The sequence below is a fragment of the Mytilus californianus genome, unplaced genomic scaffold (assembly GCF_021869535.1).
Source record: "Mytilus californianus isolate M0D057914Y unplaced genomic scaffold, xbMytCali1.0.p SCAF_17, whole genome shotgun sequence".
Classification (NCBI taxonomy): Eukaryota; Metazoa; Mollusca; class Bivalvia; order Mytilida; family Mytilidae; genus Mytilus; species Mytilus californianus.
In genome coordinates, this window is record NW_026262659.1 from 8055222 (window position 1) to 8075843 (window position 20622).

General features: G+C 33.3%; 1 protein-coding gene across 2 annotated transcripts in view; it reads right to left on the bottom strand.

Annotated features, from left to right (window-relative positions):
• Positions 1–16380, bottom strand: part of LOC127726317 (uncharacterized) — a 46386-nt gene extending 30006 nt beyond the window's left edge. For both annotated transcript variants that reach the window (XM_052233641.1, XM_052233640.1), the window contains exons 1-2: positions 16070–16380; positions 7888–8387 (exon numbers count right to left, since the gene is read on the bottom strand). In XM_052233641.1, coding sequence (XP_052089601.1) covers positions 7888–8387; positions 16070–16241 — 672 coding nt within the window. In that variant the 5' untranslated portion in view covers positions 16242–16380. The remainder of the gene's footprint in view (positions 1–7887; positions 8388–16069) is intronic.
• Positions 16381–20622: the final 4242 nt, after the last annotated feature.

Consider the following 20622-nt stretch of genomic DNA (forward strand, 5'->3'; position numbering starts at 1 on the left):
GTATTTCATATCTCTCTTTTATTCATACTGCATGCAATAATCCTCAATCTATTAAACATCAAATGTAGGACTACATACAACAAGGGTAAAGGCTGTGGGTTTTTTTATAAAATTTCCATATGTTTAGCATTGAAATAACAAAAGGGAAATTTATCCTTAATTTCAATTTATTAAATTTTCAAGTAGGCAGACAATAAAATAAGCGTGGAGCTGGGAAGTATAGAGTGGCGCTAGGAATTTAATTGTGGCTCACCCCCACGCTTATATCATGGTGATCCCTGATATATGTACCTTGGTATATTACAAAGTTATTGTTTGGTGAATTAATTATTTTTATTTCCCAATACTGAACATTCATACTGTAATGAAATAAAGGTCATGGAAATCTTTGTGTTCCTCATTTTTGTTGAACTTGCAACATTTATGTCGCGAAAGCGAGACATAGGGATCCTAGATCCCGTTGTCAGCATCGGTAGCATCAACATTTAGGTTCAGTCTGTGGTTAAATATTTTTCAGACATCAATAACTTGGTCAAACCTTCATAGAATTTTATGAAGTTTGGATAGAAGCTTGTTTATGACCAAATACAGTATCCAGAGCAAAATTTTGAAAATGTTTATTTTCATTTTTCTGTATTTTACTGATATAATGGACTTGAAGTCCCAATACAAACAGCACCTTAACCATCAAGAAAAGCATCCTATTTATATCTCTATTGCTACAAAAAAATGCAGTATATTAGACATAGATGTTAATCATTTGCAACAGTTGCAAATAATCTCAATGTTATATTTCATTTTTGTTGAGCGAGACATAGCGATCCTAGATTCCACTGTCGGCTGCGTCAACATTAAGGTTCAGTCTGTGGTTAAAGTTTTTTTAGTCATCAATAACTTTGACAAAAATACATGAAATTTTATGAAATTTGGACAGAAGCATGTTTATGACTAAAATATTGTATCCAGAGCAAAATTTTGAAAACATTTATTTTCATTTTTGCATATTTTACTAATAATAAATGGACTTAGTTTTTTTTTACAGTTTACATTCAGATTTAGTCTGAGTTTAAAGTTTTTCAGTCATCAATATCTTGGTCAAACCTTCATGGAATTTTATGAAATTTAGACAATATAGAAATAAGAAGATGTGGTATGAGTGCCAATGAGACAACTCTCCATCCAAGTCACAATGTGTAATAAAATGCGTCGCAGGGCGCAGCTTGATACGACTGCAGAGGTCAAACCCTGAACAGTTGGGGCAAGTATGGACACAACATTCAAGCTTGATACAGCTCTGAATTTGGATTGTGATTAAATATTTGACACAGCATAGGTTTCTGACACAGAATGAATGTGGTCTAAGAACTTAAAAATTTTAAATTGGACATTCACCTATTATGGTCCAATATCCAAAATCTAAATACATGGTTAGATTCAGCATATCAAAGAACCCCAAGAATTCAATTTTTGATGAAATCAAACAAAGTTTAATTTTGGACCCTTTTGACCTCAATGTGGACAAAGTTGATAATGGGGCCCAAAAATCAAAAATCTAAATACATGGTTAGATTCAGCATATCAAAGAACCCCATATATTCAATTTTTGTTGAAATCAAACAAAGTTTAATTTTGGACCTCGATTTGGACCAACTTGAAAACTGGGCCCATAATCAAAAATCTAAATACATGTTTAGATTCAGCATATCAAAGAACCCTAAGAATTCAATTTTTGTTAAAATCAAACTAAGTTTAATTTTGGACCCTTTGGACCTTAATGTAGACCAATTTGAAAACGGAACCAAAAATTAAGAATCTAAATACACGGTTAGATTCGGCATATCAAAGAACCCCAATAATTCAATTTTTGATGAAATCAAACAAAGTTTAATTTTGGACCCTTTGGACCTCAATGTGGACCAATTTAAAAACGGGGCCCAAAATCCAAAAACTTAATACACGGTTAGAATCAGCATATTAAAGAACCCCAAGAATTCAAGAATAAAACCCCATTGAAATTGGTCAAGAAATAAGCAATTTATACGAAGTATCTTCTTTTGCACAATACTGTGCAATTGAATATTTCTTGCTATTGTGCAATACTGTACAATTGACAATTTCTTGCTATTGGGCAATATTGTGCTATTGGATATTTCTTGCTATTGCACAATACTGTGCAATTGAAGATTTCTTGCTATTGCGCAATACTGTGCAATTGAAGATTTCTTGCTATTGTGCAATACTGTGCAATTGAAAATTTCTTGCTATTGCACAATACTTATTATATAATAATTTACACATCCTGTTTGGTGTGTATCTCCTACCATATCATTATTATTTGCTTAAATTTTAAAAGAAAAAAAAAAGGAAAAAAAGAAAAAAAAGGAAAGAAAAAAAAATCCCCCCCCCCAAATTTTTTGAACCCCCTTACGATTCATCACCCCCAAACTCTATCCCAGCCTTCCCTTTGTGGTATGGTACCTTGCAGTACAATTTCAGAGAGATCCATACACTTGAACACAAGTTATTGTCTGGAAACTAGAAAAATTCGTAAGGGTTCCGCGGAACCCAGTGTCTCGCCTACTTTTGCTGTTAATCACAGGCTCAAAAAAAATGAGGAAAAAAATTAATAAAAATATTCCTCTCTATACTATCTTTTGATTGTAAGTAGCTTCTGTCCAAGTTTGGTAAAAATCCAGGATAGTTTATGAATCTAATAAATGTTATAAAAACTTAAACTGCAGACTGTATGTAATGTTAACTGGAAGAAAAACTAAGTCCATTTATAAGTAAAATACGGAAAAATGGAACAAAATTTTAACAAAATTTCCTTCTAGATACTAGCTTTTAATCATAAACAAGCTTCTGTCCAAGTTTGGTACAAATCCAGGTTAGTTTAAGAAAGTTGTTAAAATTTTAAAAACTTTAACCACAGAGTGAATGTAATGTTAACTGGCAGAAAAACTAAGTCCATTTATAAGTAAAATACGGAAAAAATGGATTTTTTTTTTTACAAAATTTCCTTCTGGATACTATCTTATGATCATAAACAAGCTTCTGTCCAAGTTTGGTAGAAATCCAGGATAGTTTAAGAAAGTTATTAAAATTTCAAAAACTTTAACCACAGAGTGAATGTAATGTTTCCTGGCAGAAAAACTAAGTCCATTTATAAGTAAAATACAGAAAAAATGGAATTTTTTTTTTACAAAATTTACATTTGAATATTATCTTATGATCATAAACAAGCTTCTGTCCAAGTTTGGTAGACATCCAGGATAGTTTAAGAAAGTTATTAAAATTTCAAAAACTTTAACCACAGAGTGAATATTTGTGGACGCCGCCGACGACGACGCCGACGCCGACGGAATGTAGGATCGCTATGTCTCGCTTTTTCGACAAAAGTCGAAGGCTCGACAAAAATGCTTATTTCTGGCCCCTTTTTGGCCCCTTATTCCTAAACGTTTTGGGCAATTACCCCCAAACTCAATTCGAATTTTCCCTTTGTGATATGGAACCTTGTAGTACAATTTCAGAAAGATTCATACACTTACACACAAGTTATTGTCATGAAACTAGAAAAATGCTTGTTTTTTGCCCCTTTTTTGGCCCCTAATTCCTAATATTTTGAGGCAATTACCCCCAAAATCAATCCCAGCATTCCCTGTGTGATATGGAACCTTGTGGTACAATGTCAGAGAGATCCATACACTAACACACAAGTTATGTCTGGAAGTTACAAAAATGTTCATTTTTGGCCCCTTTTTGGCCCCTAATTCCTTAACTGTTGATACCATAACCCCCAAAATCAATCCCTACCTTCCTTTTGTGGTATTGAACCTTATGGTAAAATTTCATAGAGATCCATTCACTTAAACTAAAGTTAGAGTGCGAAAACCAATGTGTCTTCGGACGACGCCGACGACGCCAACGTCATACCAATATACGACCGCAAAATTTTTTGCTGTCGTTTTTTTGCGGTCGTATAAAAAGTAAACAATTATAGGTAAAACTATGGCCTTCAACACAGAGCCTTGGCTCACACCGAACAGCAAGCTATAAAGGGCCCCAAAATGACTAGTGTACAACAGTTCAAACAGGAAAACCAACAGTCTAATCTATATAAAAAACAGGAAACACTTAAGAACTACATCAACAAACGACAACCACTGAAACAGAAGCTTATTTATGACCAAAAGAGAGTTTTCACTGATTTCAGGGCAAAATTTTGAAAATATTTATTTTCATTTTTCCGTATTTTACTGATAAACATGATAAATGGACAGTTGTTTTTCCGAGAACAAGTAGATACAGTCATGGGTTAAAATTTGTTACACATCAATTACTTTGTCAAACCTGCATAGAATTTTTATGAAGAGATAATGTCCATGATGTCTGAAGCAAACTTTTGAAAATATATTTTTTTTCATTTACAATATTTTTCTGATAGATGGATTTACTTTTATACAGTTAACATTTACAGACAGTATGGGATTACATTTTTTTGACATGATAAATTTGTAAACCTTCATGGATTGTTATGAAATTTGGACAGAAGCTAATCTTCAAGACCAAGAAATAACATCTAAAAGAAAAGTTTTAAATTCTGTATTTTGCTGATAAATGGACTCACTTTTTAAGTCAACGTTACACTTTTACATGTACACTTGACAGTAGCAATTGCAGGTGAGACACAGGGTTCCCCGGAACCCTTACAAATTTTTCTTGATAACAGAGCTTTCATCAATTTATTGCATGTCTTATGGGAAGGTGTCATTGGTATATCCTATGGGACAATAGTATTTTCCAATATTTTTAAGCCATAAGCTTGCTTTTCCATATGACAAAGGAGTAAGTCCAGTAAAACCCCTTTTTGGCCCCAAAATATAGCAGTTTTACAAAATTGTTACAATGTAAACTTTTAGCTATTTATTGGAAAGCATAATACTTCTGCTACATAAAAATGGGCTGTTTTTGACAATACAATGCACATATATCGGGTACAAACATCATTAAGTCATGCTAAATTACTGAAATCTTCACAATTTTAGAATTTGAGTTAAATTTTAGACGGTTTCCGTCTTAAATGGAAGTGGCCGCATTTGTGTTCATTCTTAATATTTAAATATAAGTTGTATTTGATGATATTACATAACATATATAAAGGTTGAGAGTGAACAGCGATGCGGCCACTTTCATTTTTGACAAAAACCATCTGAAAAGTGACACATTATGACATATTTGATAGATTTTTCATATTTAAGCTTGAATTAGAGCATCTGAAATGACTAATTCAGTTAAAATCTTTCACATAAACTAATTGAATCGACTGAAGTAGACACTTAAGTGTTTAAAAAGTTTCCAAAATCTTTCATCAGATGAACCTGAAATTTGAGGCCAAAATCGGCCCTTACTGGACCTACTCCTTTACCCCATAACTGCTCTATAGAAGATAACTTCTGAAAAATTAAGCTTCAGATGACATTGTTTCATTTATAATAAATAAGGATCATTTGTAGAGAAATTCTGCCAAATTTGATGATTTTCTCAAAGGTTCAAGTATGTGCATCAATATTTGCCATCTGAGTAACATTAAATGATGGTAATTTTAAGTTTTGTCTTTTAATCAAAGTAAACCTTTAAGTTTCAAAACTTTTCTTTTGTAGTATAAAAAGAAAAAGATTCCAAATATTGGTAAATATTAATCAAATTTGCCTCTGTTTTCATCCAATCAGAACATATAATGAATTTTAATAAGGAACCTTTCATGTATTAATTTATTTCTGTCCAGTTTGTTTCAAATTAGCAAGGTGATTTCAGAAGAGATGATAAAAATGTAAATTGTAGAATGAGGAATGGACAATGAATGGAAAGAGATGATACTCTGTTGACCAGTTTAGCTAGCAATATAAAAATATCAGATATATAGTCCTGTGATTCACTGTACATTTATTTCAAAGTTTGTCTCTTTGAAGGAAAAAACCATGTTCTTGTAATTTTTTTAGTCTCATATATATACTCTCATAACAGAAAAAAATGACCAAAATTAGAAAAATTCTGGCAATCTAGGAACTAAAATTTGGTATATTTGTGTAAAAAAAAGGGGCATATAACGTTATAAAGGGACATAACTCAAGAACAGTACAAGTGACGATACCCAAATTTGCACTTTATCTGAGTTTTGTTGTAATAAGCATTGTGTATAAGTTTTATAAAATTTGGTTGAGGCAACTTAAGTTAAAGGATGGAAAAGAAAAATTAAGAAATTTTTCCATTTGTAAAGGGGTATAACTCTAGATCGGTAAAAGTCACACCACCAAAATTCAAACTTGATCTGTGTTATGTGGTAATAAGCATTGTGTATAAGTTTCAAATCATTTGGTTGAGGCAAACTTAAGTTAGAGAACGGAAACGAAAAATTCACCAATTTTTCCATTTGTAAAGGGGCATAACACAAGAACGGTAAAAGTGACAACATCAAAATCCAAACTTGAACTGAGTTTTGTGGTAATAAGCATTGTGTATAAGTTTCAAATCATTTGTTAGAGGCAAACTAAAGTTAGAGAACGCAAACGAAAAATTCAGCAATTTTTCCATTTGTAAAGGGGCATAACTCTAGAATGGTAAAAGTGACACCACCAAAATTCAAACTTGATCTAACTTTTGTGGTAATTAGCATTGTGTATAAGTTTCATAACATTTGGTTGAGACAAACTAAAGTAAGAGAATGGGAACGAAAAATTCAGCAATTTTTCCATTTGTAAAGGGGCATAACTCTAGAACAGTAAAAGTGAGGCCACCAAAATTCAAATTTGATCTGTGTTATGTGGTAATAAGCATTGTGTATAGGTTTCAAACATTTGGTTGAGGCAAACTAAAGTTAGAGAACGGAAACGAAAAATTCTGCAATTCTCCATTTGTAAAGGGGCATAACTCTAGAAATGTAAAAGTAACTCCACCAAAATTCAAACTTGATCTGTGTTTTGTGGTAATAGGCATTGTGTATAAGATTCATGACATTTGGTTCAAGCAAACTAAAGTTAGAGAACGGAAACCAATTTTGGGACGTACAGACGTACAAGGGTAAAACTTAATGCCCCCTCTGCTATGATGGGGCCATAGAAAGGAACTGACATGAAGCATCAAAATAAATGTGGATAGTGTCCACATGTGGACACAGATGATGCCCCCGCTTGCATAGCATATAGTTATAAAGGGACATAACTGAAGAACGGTAAAAGTGACGCTACCCAAATTTTAACTTGATCTGAGTTTTGTGATAATAAGCATTGTGTGTAAGTCTCATAACATTTGGTTGAGGCTAACTTAAGTAGAGAACAGAAACTAAAAATTCAGCAATTTTTCTATTTGTAAACCCCCATAACTCTAGAACGGTTGTGTTTAAGTTTTATAACATTTGGTTGAGACAAACTAAAGTTAGAGAATGGAAACTAAAAATTTTGCAATTTTTCCATTTATAAAGGGACATAACTCTAGAACAGTTAAAGTGACACCACCAAAATCCAAACTTGATCTGTGTTTTGTGGTAATAAGCATTGTGTATAAGTTTCATAACATTTGGTTGAGGCAAACTTAAGTTAGAGAACGGAAACTAAAAATTTTGCAATTTTTCCAGTTATAAACGGGCATAACTCTAAAACGGTAAAAGTGACGCCACCAAAATTCAAACTTGATCTGTATTTTGTGGTAATAAGCATTGTGTATAAGTTTCATAACATTTGGTTGAGGCAAACTCAAGTTAGAGAACGGAAACCAATTTTGGGATGTACAGATGTACGTTCGTACGTACAGACGGACAAGGGTAAAACTTAATGCCCCCACCGCTACAGCGTGGGGCATAACAAAACCCTACAATATATATACTGCACTTACATGTAATGCTCCTGACAAAATAGACTGAGATATCAGGTTACTGTCTGTGTGGACATCATCATCTACAGATAAAGGATTAATAGTTGGTTGTTCTTCAGTATGCCCTTTATCTTTCACTTCTTGTGTTCTTCCATATGTTGAAGCCATTACACTTCTGATTTGTTGAAGTGGGCTAGAAGATGCTGGAGGAGCTCTACGACGTTCAAGACCAACTGCTGATGTAGCACTGTTAGACGCAATAGCATGGTCACTTAAGACTGTTGATTTACTCAAGGGAGGCATTTCTTCATCATGTGACTTTGAAGGTAAGGTCACATGACTTTTTGGACTTGCTAACTCATGCCTTGCTTCACATTGTTGTAAAGCAGATCTGACATCTGTAGATTCATCATTTTTTTTACACAGTATTTCCTGTGCCATTTTATGCAGTCTGTTTTTTTTTCTGTCAATGTTGCCACCTTCCCCACAAAATGTCATTAAAGTATCTATGGCTTTATCCACTGAAAAATACAAATATATCTTTCAATTTAAATCTGCACACATTAAGCTGTGATATGCCTGAATGGATAATTAATAATTTGCAACTGTTTTGATGATATAATTCAGATACCTATGAGCCTAATGACAAGAGTGCACATGCTGAAATGTCTCATCTTATTATAGGTTTAATGTTGATAGTCTGTAATATGAAGGTTTTACTATAAGCATCACATAAACTTAACATTATCAATGTTCTATGAAAATGAGGTCATGGTCTGATGAACCATGCCAGACAGACATGTACACCTTACAATCATTCCATACACCAAATATAGTGGTCCTGTCGCTAATAGTACCTGAGAAACAAATCAAACCACAAAATCTTAACATTGACCAATGAACCGTGAAAATGAGGTCAAAGTCAAAACAACCATGCCAGACAGCTACGTACACCCTACAATCATTCCATAACTAAATGTAGTTGAGCAATTGTTTATAATATCTGAGAAATAGACCAAACCACAAAAACTAAACATTGTTAAGCTTTTAAGTAGTTAACTAATGCTGCCACCGATTCCCTATTCCTATGTCTCACTTTTTGAGATAGAATTCGCAGGCGAGACAGTTATGATAATGAACTATCTAGGCAAAGAATATTTGACATATTTAATATCGTAATTGGCCTGGTATAAACCTTATTGGTACATAATCTGCACACCCTTTTTCACCACACCAATTCATGAAAAAAACTTTTTGTCACTTATTGAAAACACCTAGTGAAACTCCTGTCATTTCAAGTTGAGTGTGATAGTTTGTTTTTTCAACAAAAAAACCTGTTTTCCTTCATCAAGTAGAAGTTGAAAATATTTGTAAATGATTTTAAACTCTTCTCTAGTGTTAAAATAAGCCATAATCATAAAAATGCATCAGGAAAAGTTGTGTTTGTCATTAGAATGTGTAAATTGCAAACAAATATGGTAAGAGTGTGTGAAAACTCCATTCTTAATAGATACATGTATACCAGCTTTGATAAGTGTTTGGTATTACTATAAATTTTCACTTCGTACTATGAACATCAAAATTATTCATTTTGTAAATATATTTCCTTTCTCTATTGGTACTGTACATGTACACGTATACATAACAACAAAATTATTTTCATTTACCTGTGTTTAAAGTTTTTGCATATGGCTGATATTTTTGTTCAAGCATATTGTTTTTCTTTAATTGTTTAACATTTCTTACCGATATAACATGTTACTTTTATTATTCTTCCCTTAGTTTATTTATTTTGTATTTACATTGTATCATAGATCAAATTTATTTGTTATTTGTATGTTCAATGGTGTTAATATGTCCTTTGATTGAGTTAAGCTATTTCAGTTGATATTTTATAGTGTGACTTTCTATGTTGTGATGTTACACTATTGTTTCAGAAAAAGGGTGAAGGTTTGGTACCATTTAAACGTTTAAACCCGCTGCATTTGTTTGCACCTGTCCTAAGTCAGGAATCTGATGTTCAGTAGTTGTCGTTTGTTGATGTGGTTCATAAGTGTTTCTCGTTTCTCGTTTTTTATATAGATTAGACCGTTGGTTTTTCCCGTTTGAATGGTTTTACACTAGTAATTTTTGGGGCCCTTTATAGCTTACTGTTCGGTGTGAGCCAAGGCTCCGTGTTGAAGACCGTACCGTGATCTATAATGGTTTACTTTTATAAATTTTGACTTGGATGTAGAGTTGTCTCATTGGCACTCATACCACATCTTCTTATATCTAATTACAAAAGAATATGACTTGGAAAGTAAAACATTGCAGTCCTTTAGTAAAATTCTGTTAAATTTATTCCATCACAATAATGTTTGAAGGACCTTATGCTATATAAACATGATAAACAAAACACATGCAGCAGTGTAAAACACCAATGCTGAACCAATAACAGTGCTCCAGCTAGAATTGAAAGGGGCAGGGTGCAAGTATAAGGCAGTTTACTTTTTGAGTTTGGTAATGGGCACTTCTCAGTTTTTTGTCTACGTTTATTTGTGTATTCATTGTGGCTTTTATTCACATGTTCATATTGTGTATTACTGTATATGAAGACAATAAAGATTGATGAAGTTTTTATTAAATCGGCAAATATTATTTCACATTGTTTGTAACTGTGTCAGAGACTTGATCACTGAATAGGTTAAGCAGCACTTGGACTGTAACAGAAGATACATGTACGTACGTATCACATGTTTTTGTTTTGATTGTTATGTCTCAAATCTGGGACTTATATAATGAATCTATTGGTCAATGTTCCTGTCCTTGTAATTAGCTTATGGTTAGTATATATATGCTACACAATAGAGAAAATGTTTTAAAATTATAATTAAATACAGAAAAATGGGCAAAAAAATTAAGAGAATAAAGGATGCTTAAATATACAGAATAGAGAAAACTTGTATAAAAATAAATAATACAGAAAAGGATGACTCAAGTCCCCTCCCCAACCCCCTGGCGTGGAGTTCAAACATGCTGACCCAAGCCAACACTGACACATTCTCAAATTTAAATTAAATTATTATTTAGACAAGGCCAAAAATAAAATTTAAATTGTTTGATGTTGCCTACATGTACCTACCCACCTAAATACAGCCTACCTAGAAAATTTTTTGACACAAATCCGAAATCGTTTCAAATTTTGTTTTCAAAGATTTATTTTTTCCTGCTCTGATGTCATTTTCTTGTCTAAAACATTTAACTTATGCTGCTGGCCGAAATAAAAAAAAAAAGAAGAGCAATTTGTATACTGTGGATTCTTTTATTTTCTTAGATCAAGGAAACATTGTATTTACATAGATATTTGATTTCATGGTCTTACAAAAGTCTGTGTACCAGCCTATAAAAAATTTGTACTTGTTGAACATTTGAATCGTTGTTCATATGTACCAACGAATTCCACGAACATTGGTTTCCTACGAATAGAAATGAATCCACAGTATCACATGTGCATTGTAGAAACAGCACAAGGGCATTCTGGAACAGGGTGTAGGGGCAGAAGAGTGAGGCTAAGGGAACCAAGGGAGGGATGCCTTCTATTTTGGACTAACGATACCTCATGAATACCCAATTACATTTTGTAATTTAAACATCGTTGTCATGGTTATGCAATGTTATGAAAGTAAAGAGAAATTCACAATGAAGCGTTTAATTTTGATATTAATCAGTAAATATTGAATTTTTTAAAATTAAAATTGCATATTATTAATGCGGATTAGGTCAATTATAAGAGTATTTGAAAAGAAATAAAGCTGACATAAACATGAACAATTAATGTTGGCATTTGGGAAAAGCAGAGATGGACAGGAAAGCGACCTCTTTGCTCTAGTCACCCAGCAAGCCCTGCACTTGACTAATAACCCATAAAAAAGGTCAAAGTCAGATGGACATGTACATGTACAACTTATAAGCCTTTATACAAATGTATGTATCAAATATAGTTGACCTATTGCTAAAATATTTTAAACTTCCCCAAAAATGCAACAAATATCATAAATATGCTGTGGGACAAATATTGGCCATTCACAGGCCTAAATGTCTCTAAATGTTAACAAAAATGTCAGATACAATCATCAGGTCCTAAAATCTCAATTCAAACATGTTTCAATATCGTTTTAGTCACCACCATCATATTTGATGAATCCTTCAATATTGTATCCTTCCATTTTTCTGTTAAAATTGAGAAAAATTTAAAAACCATAGGATTTTGTTATCATCTGAGTATAAGACGATGGATATAGTATACAAGTTGTAAATCTGAACCAGTTTCATTTATTTTTACATGTAAGGATTTTATTGAAAACAGAATTTTTTAGTTTTCTTCTTAACCTTTCTGTCAGTCTGATATTTGTTTGATGATGTAAATCTTTTTAGTTTGTCTCAGCAAATGTCTGAGTCCTCTGATGAATTTCCTGGTCTGGTATCTGAGAAACGAACCTAACCATGAAAACTTTACATTAAACACTTAACCAAGAAAGGAGGTCACAGACAGTGAACCCTGTTCTAAGACAAAAATGTATATACCGGTACATGTATAATAAAATTGAATATGGAAATATGTAGTCTTGATGATAAACTTTTGCAGCCACCACCCAATCCTCATTTTTGAAAAATTTTGTATAGGTTTTATTTGCCTGTTACTGCAGTAGAAATTCTTAAAAAGACAGTTAAATGTTTAGAAAATTATTTTTTTCCACAGAAATGTAAAAGGTGTCCAGTGTTAAGTTGGACCAACTTGGACATTGATTTTCCTTATATTTTTCCTTTATAGCTGAATCAAAATGAAGGAAACATGTAATTATCAATTTCAGCTTTGATTTCTTTTGTTGGAAAAGTCAGTATTGGATGTCAGAAAGTTTTTAAAGGACAGAAAATGAAGAACAAATCAAAATATGTTGGACAAACTGAGACATTTTCATACATGTGAACCTTCCCTCTGGGAGACAATAATCCTGTTTACAGGGGGTCTCCTTCAGTCTTCCATCCCCCTAGTTGAAGAGATCAAAATCTTGTGTATCAAATATTTCATAAATGAAAATATACATAATTTTACTTATTCTGAAGGCAATTGTGTTTGGATTTTTACAAACCAGGGATTGACAGGTACACAATTGTGTGAATAAAATTTGTTTTAATATTAAGTGATTGTTTCCTCTCCAATAGAGGTATTTACACTTGTATGCAAATTTGGCTGCCATTACTTTAAACCACACAAGTTCTCGCAAAATATTGCATCCTGGGCATATCACAGATAAGAACTAGTATATACGATAAGCAGGGATCTCCATGGATGAAAATTTAAAGATGGAGGAACTTTCACCATGACAAAACCCCCGCGTCTACGGTGTGGCGTGATTGAAAATATTTCATTCCCCCATTTCCATTAAAGGAATGGTGATCAGACTGATATATTGCTTTTTATGTTTATTTCTTTATAGAATAATCAATGTAATAAAATTTTTCATTAATTGTCATTTGTAACAATTTCAATGCCAAGCCTGCATGAGAATGACCACAAGCTGTCCTTGAGGTTCCAAAGTCGTTTTCTTGTTATTTTGGTAATTGTTTAGGGCTTAAAAATCTGGGGGACCTTTTTTTCACTGTCAAATTCAGAAGTCATGAACCGGTATCGACAATTGCAGCATCAACAAGAAGTTTCGTATCTGTTTTGTAAAACGTTGAAGAAAGATTTTGAGGGCAAACGTTTACAACTTAAAAGGTTTTGATGACTTTAAATTGCAAATTTCATAGTAATATACTGTGCAACATTCATCTTTTGATTCTGAATTCAAACCGGATGTATCAATTTGATTGTACACTACGAAATGAATTCGGAATTATGATACGAAATTTCTTCAGATTGTCAAATTGCAGTTAATCAGTTAATATTCATGCATTTGCTTTTAAACTTGTAAAGTGATTCCATATTATTGATAATTGCTATACTCATGTTATTTGGCATGAAACTATGTTCTGTTTTACGTCTTATTTTGTACTCGTTTAAAAGGAGGAATGCTGATTGCATAAGTCAATATAAAAGCATGTGTTCGACTTTTTAAACTTTTTTCTTTGTAACTGGATTTAAAAATTTTTTTTAATCTAAACTTTTATTAGTATTTGCTGAAACGTAATTAAATAATGCAATCAATCATCTATCTTGATCAAGTGATCTCCTGTAAGGTGTGTCGATCTACCTGTACAAGTGATTAGCGATCTTCTGCCGGATATCCCTCAGGGCTTCAAGACCCTTTGGATTATAATACAATAAGCCTAAGGGTTATGCGATTATATGCAATTGATTATTATTGCTAATAAAAAAGGCGGCAGCTAGCGAGACGAAAACAAATTTTAACAATTGCGGTGATCATTTGACGATGGCGGAAGATAATTTAACGATGGCGTAAGAAATTTTAACGATGGCGGTCCGCCATTATAAAACAGGTCATTGAGATCCCTGGGTAAGGGATCATTCAGATATATGCAGCCGCTCCACTCTGGAATAGCTTGCCAAACCTTTTTAGGACTGAATATAGTTTTTCTGATTTAAGAGTTTGTTTCAGTCTTGGAATGGTTTGAAGTGCCGTTGCTCAGCCTGCAGATAGTTGAAATCTGCTTGTTTTTGTCTCTGTGCATAGTTATTTAGCAGAGATTCGATTCAAAGAGGCAATTGCCACATTGGTCATGTTGGTCCCCGTTTGGAACTATGCTCAGCACACCAAATTTTTCAATTTATTCAAATTTGTGGTCTGGCTTCGCTAAATATAATATTATTTTTAGCTTATTGCAGATGCTTTGTTTACAGTTAAATGCTTATGCTTCATTTTATCATGTTTATTCAGTTTTTGATTATCACTCACTTCTTCAATATTAGAATTCTTATTATGTTTAAAGTTGTTCATTCTCTTATTTTACTTTTATTGTGCTAGTTTTTAAAATGAATTTCTTAAGTTTTTTTAAATACCAAATTGTATCATGATTCTTACCTACATGTATCATGCCTATATTGTAAATTTTTCTTACTGCTTATTCCAAATTTTTAGTAGATACATTTTTATCATACTTCAAATTTGTTTAAACATGTTAATTGTTTGCACCTGTCCTAAGTCAGGAATCTGATGTTCAGTAGTTGTCGTTTGTTGATGTGGTTCATAAGTGTTTCTCGTTTTTTATATAGATTAGACCATGTAGACCGTTGGTTTTCCCGTTTGAATGGTTTTACACTAGTCATTTTTGGGGCCCTTTATAGCTTGCTGTTCGGTGTGAGCCAAGGCTCCGTGTTGAAGACTGTACTTTGACCTATAATGGTTTACTTTTATAAATTTTGATTTGGATGGAGAGTTGTCTCATTGGCACTCATACCACATCTTCTTATATCTATAAACCAAGTCTTTCAAATATAAATGCCAAATTTTAAGTTTGAAATGTATGATATTTTATCATTATTGTTTTTATGTTATTTATATGTTGATATATTCAGTCAAAAGCTCTTTTGAGCTTGTGTTGTACAGTTTTTAAACACTGTATGCCGAATCAAAATAAAATTTTCTTATCTTATCATTCAAAACTTTTGACATCATGATTAAGAAGTGGTTGTTGCATGACGTCAGAAGGGTTAATCATGTTAATCAGAGACAATTCTAGGGTCATATGGAACAAAATCAGCTAAATATCAAAAAGTAATATTATGTCTATAAATTTTTTTGTTCTCCTTTTAGTTGAAAAATATAACCAATTTCCTGACAAAAATTAACACTTGTATGCCATGTAATGTATGCATATAAATTATCAGAAAATGAAAATGTTACATACAAATTTCTTTAACAATTAAACTATTCTCCAAGTTGAATAAATTCAGACCAGAAATGACCCACACTACATGATGACTACATGTGTATTCCTATTTTAAATGTGGTTTTATGGAAAATATAGACATTGAAAGTGACAAATTCATAGGTCTACACACTGTACCCTTTGAGCAGAAGACCCTTACAATAGTAGGGTTGAGAACACTCACCCAAATTATGGGATATTAAAATTGTGCAAAATTTATTGGAGACTGTAAACCTGGTAATGTTTACTAGTGATGGATTTGTGGTAGATTATTTTTAGTCTATTGCAGTTTTACAATAAACTTTGTATTCAATGATGCCCCTAAACTTGCCTTTCCAGTCCATTTCTGTTAAAATCATGTGGACGACCTCTGGTTCAACTTTCCCATGAAACATTTCCTGGAGCACTTGAAAAATTTTGTCATTCTCAGAATGATCAAGGATAGAGTTGATTCCAAATTTAGGCACTTTACTTGGACTTTTTTGTCTATTTGAGTGTGCCATCGTAAACAAAATTCTTCGAATTTGGGTTTATCAGGAGATCAGGTAAACAATTGAATATTTAAACGTTCTAAACATTGTCATAGCCTTTTCTTGGATGGAATTTCGATATTTACAAATGTCACGAAAACGTGTGATGGCTTCTGCGCATGACAAAAACTAACAATGTGAAGCGTGATCGGACTAAAACACAATTCCGGAAAGTTGCAATCCATCGATCAACATGGCAATTTCAGAGGGAACATCTACATCTCCTTTTCTTTCATGCTACAATTTTGGTGATTACCATTTTTTTCTTGCCTCACACCTTATCATTTTTTTTCTATCTCCCAAACTTTTTGATCGATTGATTGATTGACAAATATATTATTAAGATTGTACTATTTCAAAATATTTATCATTGATTGATTGATTGATTGATTGATTGATTGATTGATTGATTGATTGATTTTTTTATAAGATTGTACTATTTTGAAATATATGAGGTGTGGATGGGGGTTTACAGAATAGAGAATAATGGGCAAAAATTATAAAGAATAGAGAAAAATGGACCCCAAAAAATTAAAGAATAGAGAATAATGAGGCGCTAAAATATAAAGAATAGAGAAAATGGCCTAAAAAATGAAAGAATACAGAATTGAAGGACCCCACATCCAGACCTCAATATATGGGGTAGCATGTTTGTTTTCTGCAAGCTCAGTACAGGCTGTGCTAAATTTTCATATATGGTATTGATTATGACTCGGAGCAAAGAAATCCAATATTGTCACCGGCAATATAAAAAATATAAAATCACAGAATTTTGGACAAGAATATGAGAAGATAAAAAGAATTTTGGATCAGAATAGAAAAAAAATAAATTTGGTCGACTTACTATTTGGCTTGCTATACATACTAAAATAGATTTATTATTTTACAGTATTTTCCTACATCAGAAATAAATCATCTGAGTAATCTCCCATTTAAAGTAGTTTTATGAAATATTGCAGTGGCGGATCCAGAACTTTTTGTAAAGGGGGGGGGGGGGGGGGGGCTGACTGACCTAAAAGGGGGGCGCTCCAGTCACGCTTCAGTGATTCCCTATATAATCAACCAAATTTTTCCCACGAAAGGGGGGGGGTCCGGGTCCCCCATCCATCCCCCCACCCCTGGATCCGCCTATGTATTGCAGCCAATCAAACAGTTTTCTTGAAAAGGTTACCACTAGTTGAATTCATATGAATTTCAGCTTCATTACAATTTAAAAAATCCAATACAAAAATTCCATTTCTGCATCAAAGTTTGTTATATCTTCAGTAATAGTTGGGACCGGTTATTGCGGTAATTTGCCTTCCAATAGTGGATGGAAGGTCGATTGCCTGGTAAGACGTTTGAATAATAAACTTTTCCAAGACATTCACCTACAATGTTGATACGGGATGCACAGATCATCATGAGCACTACGTCAATTACTAGAAGTCATTTAACAAAACTTAACGACAAAAGAGATGATTTCAGCTTCCCATTAATTTCTATGTAGCAACATTCCAGCAGCGCCTGCATACGGAGTATATATCTCCCAGTTGATACGATATTCCAGGGCTTGTATTACCTTTAATGATTTCCTTGATAGAGGGTTGCTGCTCACAAGGAAGCTATTAAACAAAATTTCCAAGTGATGAAGTTGAAATCGTTAATTTTATGGACGAGTTTGTTGACCGTTATGGAATATCCGTTTCACAGATGATAGCGGATATGTTCCAAATGTCATAACTACAATCCCGTCCCCTTTTCCCCGAATGTGACCTACCGATTTAGACTTATTACCGGGTTTAAACTAACATGAGCAACACGACGGGTGCCACGTGTGGAGCAGGATCTGCTTACCCTTCCGGAGAACATGAGATCGCCTCCAGTTTTTGGTGGGGTTCGTGTTGCTCAGTCTTTAGTTTTCTATGTTGTGTTTTGTGTACAATTGTTTGTCTGTTTGTCTGTTGGTCTTTTTCTTTTTTAGACATGGCGTTGTCAGTTTATTTTTGACTTATGAGTTTGAATGTTCCTTTGGTATCTTTCGCCTCTCTTTTACATTGTCACTGTTTGCTGGTGGACCGTAAATGGCAGCAAATCCCAACCCCTAATTTTTTAAAAATAATTGAAAAGCAGAAAAAGGTGGAAAATATTATTTGGTGCCGAATTGACCAGCTAAATGCCGAAATGGCCGATTTGACCAGGTGCCGATTTGACTTTTTCTGTAAGTGCCGAAATAACCAAGTGCCGAATTTACTCGTACCCTCGATCGGACCTTAATAAAAAATTATAAAATTTGAATATCACAATAATTAACATGTTAGATTACAACAATTTTCCAAAACAACAACAGCTATTAAAGTGGTTCTCTGTCTGATACTTTTCAACAACGACCAACATATACAAATGTTCTCATAATAATATCAATAATTCTTTATTTTCAAGAAGTTACACAGTGAACAAAACATGATCTACACATATAAGAAAACACAATTTTTAAAAGATATTCAGGGGCGGATCCAGGATTTTAGAAAGGGGGGGCGTATTATGTAATATTTGCCGAGCGGAGCGAGGCGAAAATTTTTTTGGACCTTTTTTTTGGCTACAAAACATAAGATAAGTGTAAAATGCACATTTTTAGTGACGGTTCCTAACGTGGGGTATGTATATTTTATAGTTAAAGTGCCGGTAAGCTTGGGTTGGACATTTTTGATGCCGCATTCTCCCCATTAGTTGTCTATTATAAAATGATTGAATGGATCTAAAGCTATGTACTAATATATTTGATGTGGGATTTGTTAGTAAAAAATGGACATGGAAAATTCTCGTTTGTTGTATGGTTAGTTAGCATAACCTCACAGATTACTTGTTGTAAACATGATATACGGCTATTCAATGAAGTTTATAATACGACCGACACGAACAAAGACAAACAAGCAATTTTTATCCAAATGTTTGGTTGAAATGTTTCACTCAACAAGGGAAGTGAGGGGTTCCAAATCAACCAACGGCTACGAATGAGTCTGAAAATCAAATGACAACGAAGTTGTGAATGACGGTCGACACATGGAGACATAAAGGCCACACCCAGCAGGCAGGTTGCAGTTGGGCCTTGAAAAAAGTATTCAGTATATCAGTTCGGCGAAACAGACATTCCGGTCAGACATGGGATTTACATACATGCAACCCCCCCCCCCCCCCCCCCCCCAAAAAAAAACGCCCGTTTTTTATTCACCATGTTCATTTAATGCTAAATAATTCTGTTGGATTTTTTTTTCTTATAGCAAAAAAGGGGACACGATAATTGTTTTCATTACAGATACGGATAGAATTTTTGTTTAAGGCAAAAATCAGGGTAAGAATTTTTTCTCTAAAATATCTCAGACTGCCCTATCAAATCAAATGATAGACTTTAAATATATCTAGAGCTTACTGACTGGGGATCATTATTCAGCAATGTTATTAATTGGCTGGGGCGTGTGGGGTTAAACATATTTTCGTAGGTAAATAATTTTGCCGTGGAACTTTTTTTTTCACGAGAGTGTAATAGAGTATTACTTTCTGTTGAGTGGAAATATGAAATAGAAGCCACGGTCAATACGTTCTTGCTCAATCCTTTGTCGCTTTGAAGGCGTCATGCTTGTCATCCTCCGCCTAAGCAATGTGTTACTGTAATTTTAATTTCAAAATGACTGAGTGACGTTTCAAAAGTACAGATCAACTCCACCGTAGCGAAACATATGACTGACATAATCAATAATATATTACAGTAAATACGAGCGAAAAATATCTTTATAAGTAAAGAATTGTCGCATAAAAATTAAATACACGACCGGGAAATGGCAAAGTTCACGAAGTCTAGTCTGATTCATCAAAAGTTCAAGCAAAGGGGGGCGTACGCCCTCTACGCCCCCCTCTGGATCCGCCACTGATATTAATACATAAACAAAAGGGTAATAGATCAGCAAAAACATACTAATACACTGTATACAAGAGCAGATATATAGTACAGGTAGACAAATACAATTGGCTTAAATAAAAAGTGTATTAAATACATTATAACTGCGAAAAGTTTTCTTCTCGTATTTTCAAAAGATAAGCTTGACATTTTGATTAAAAAAACATTTATACTTTTACATTCTTTCATAATCAAAGGCGCGGCATTCCACAAGGTTCCAGAATTCATAGAGGTTATTTTACCATAATTAGTTTCATATCGTTGAACAAATATATTATTTTGGGAAGATGATCTTAATGCGTAGTTATTAACAACTGAACAACTTGGAAAAAGTTCAGATAAATATTCAGGCGCCAGATTATTCACACAATTATTATGTACCATCACTCCCATAAAATATTTAATTCTTTTATAAATGGT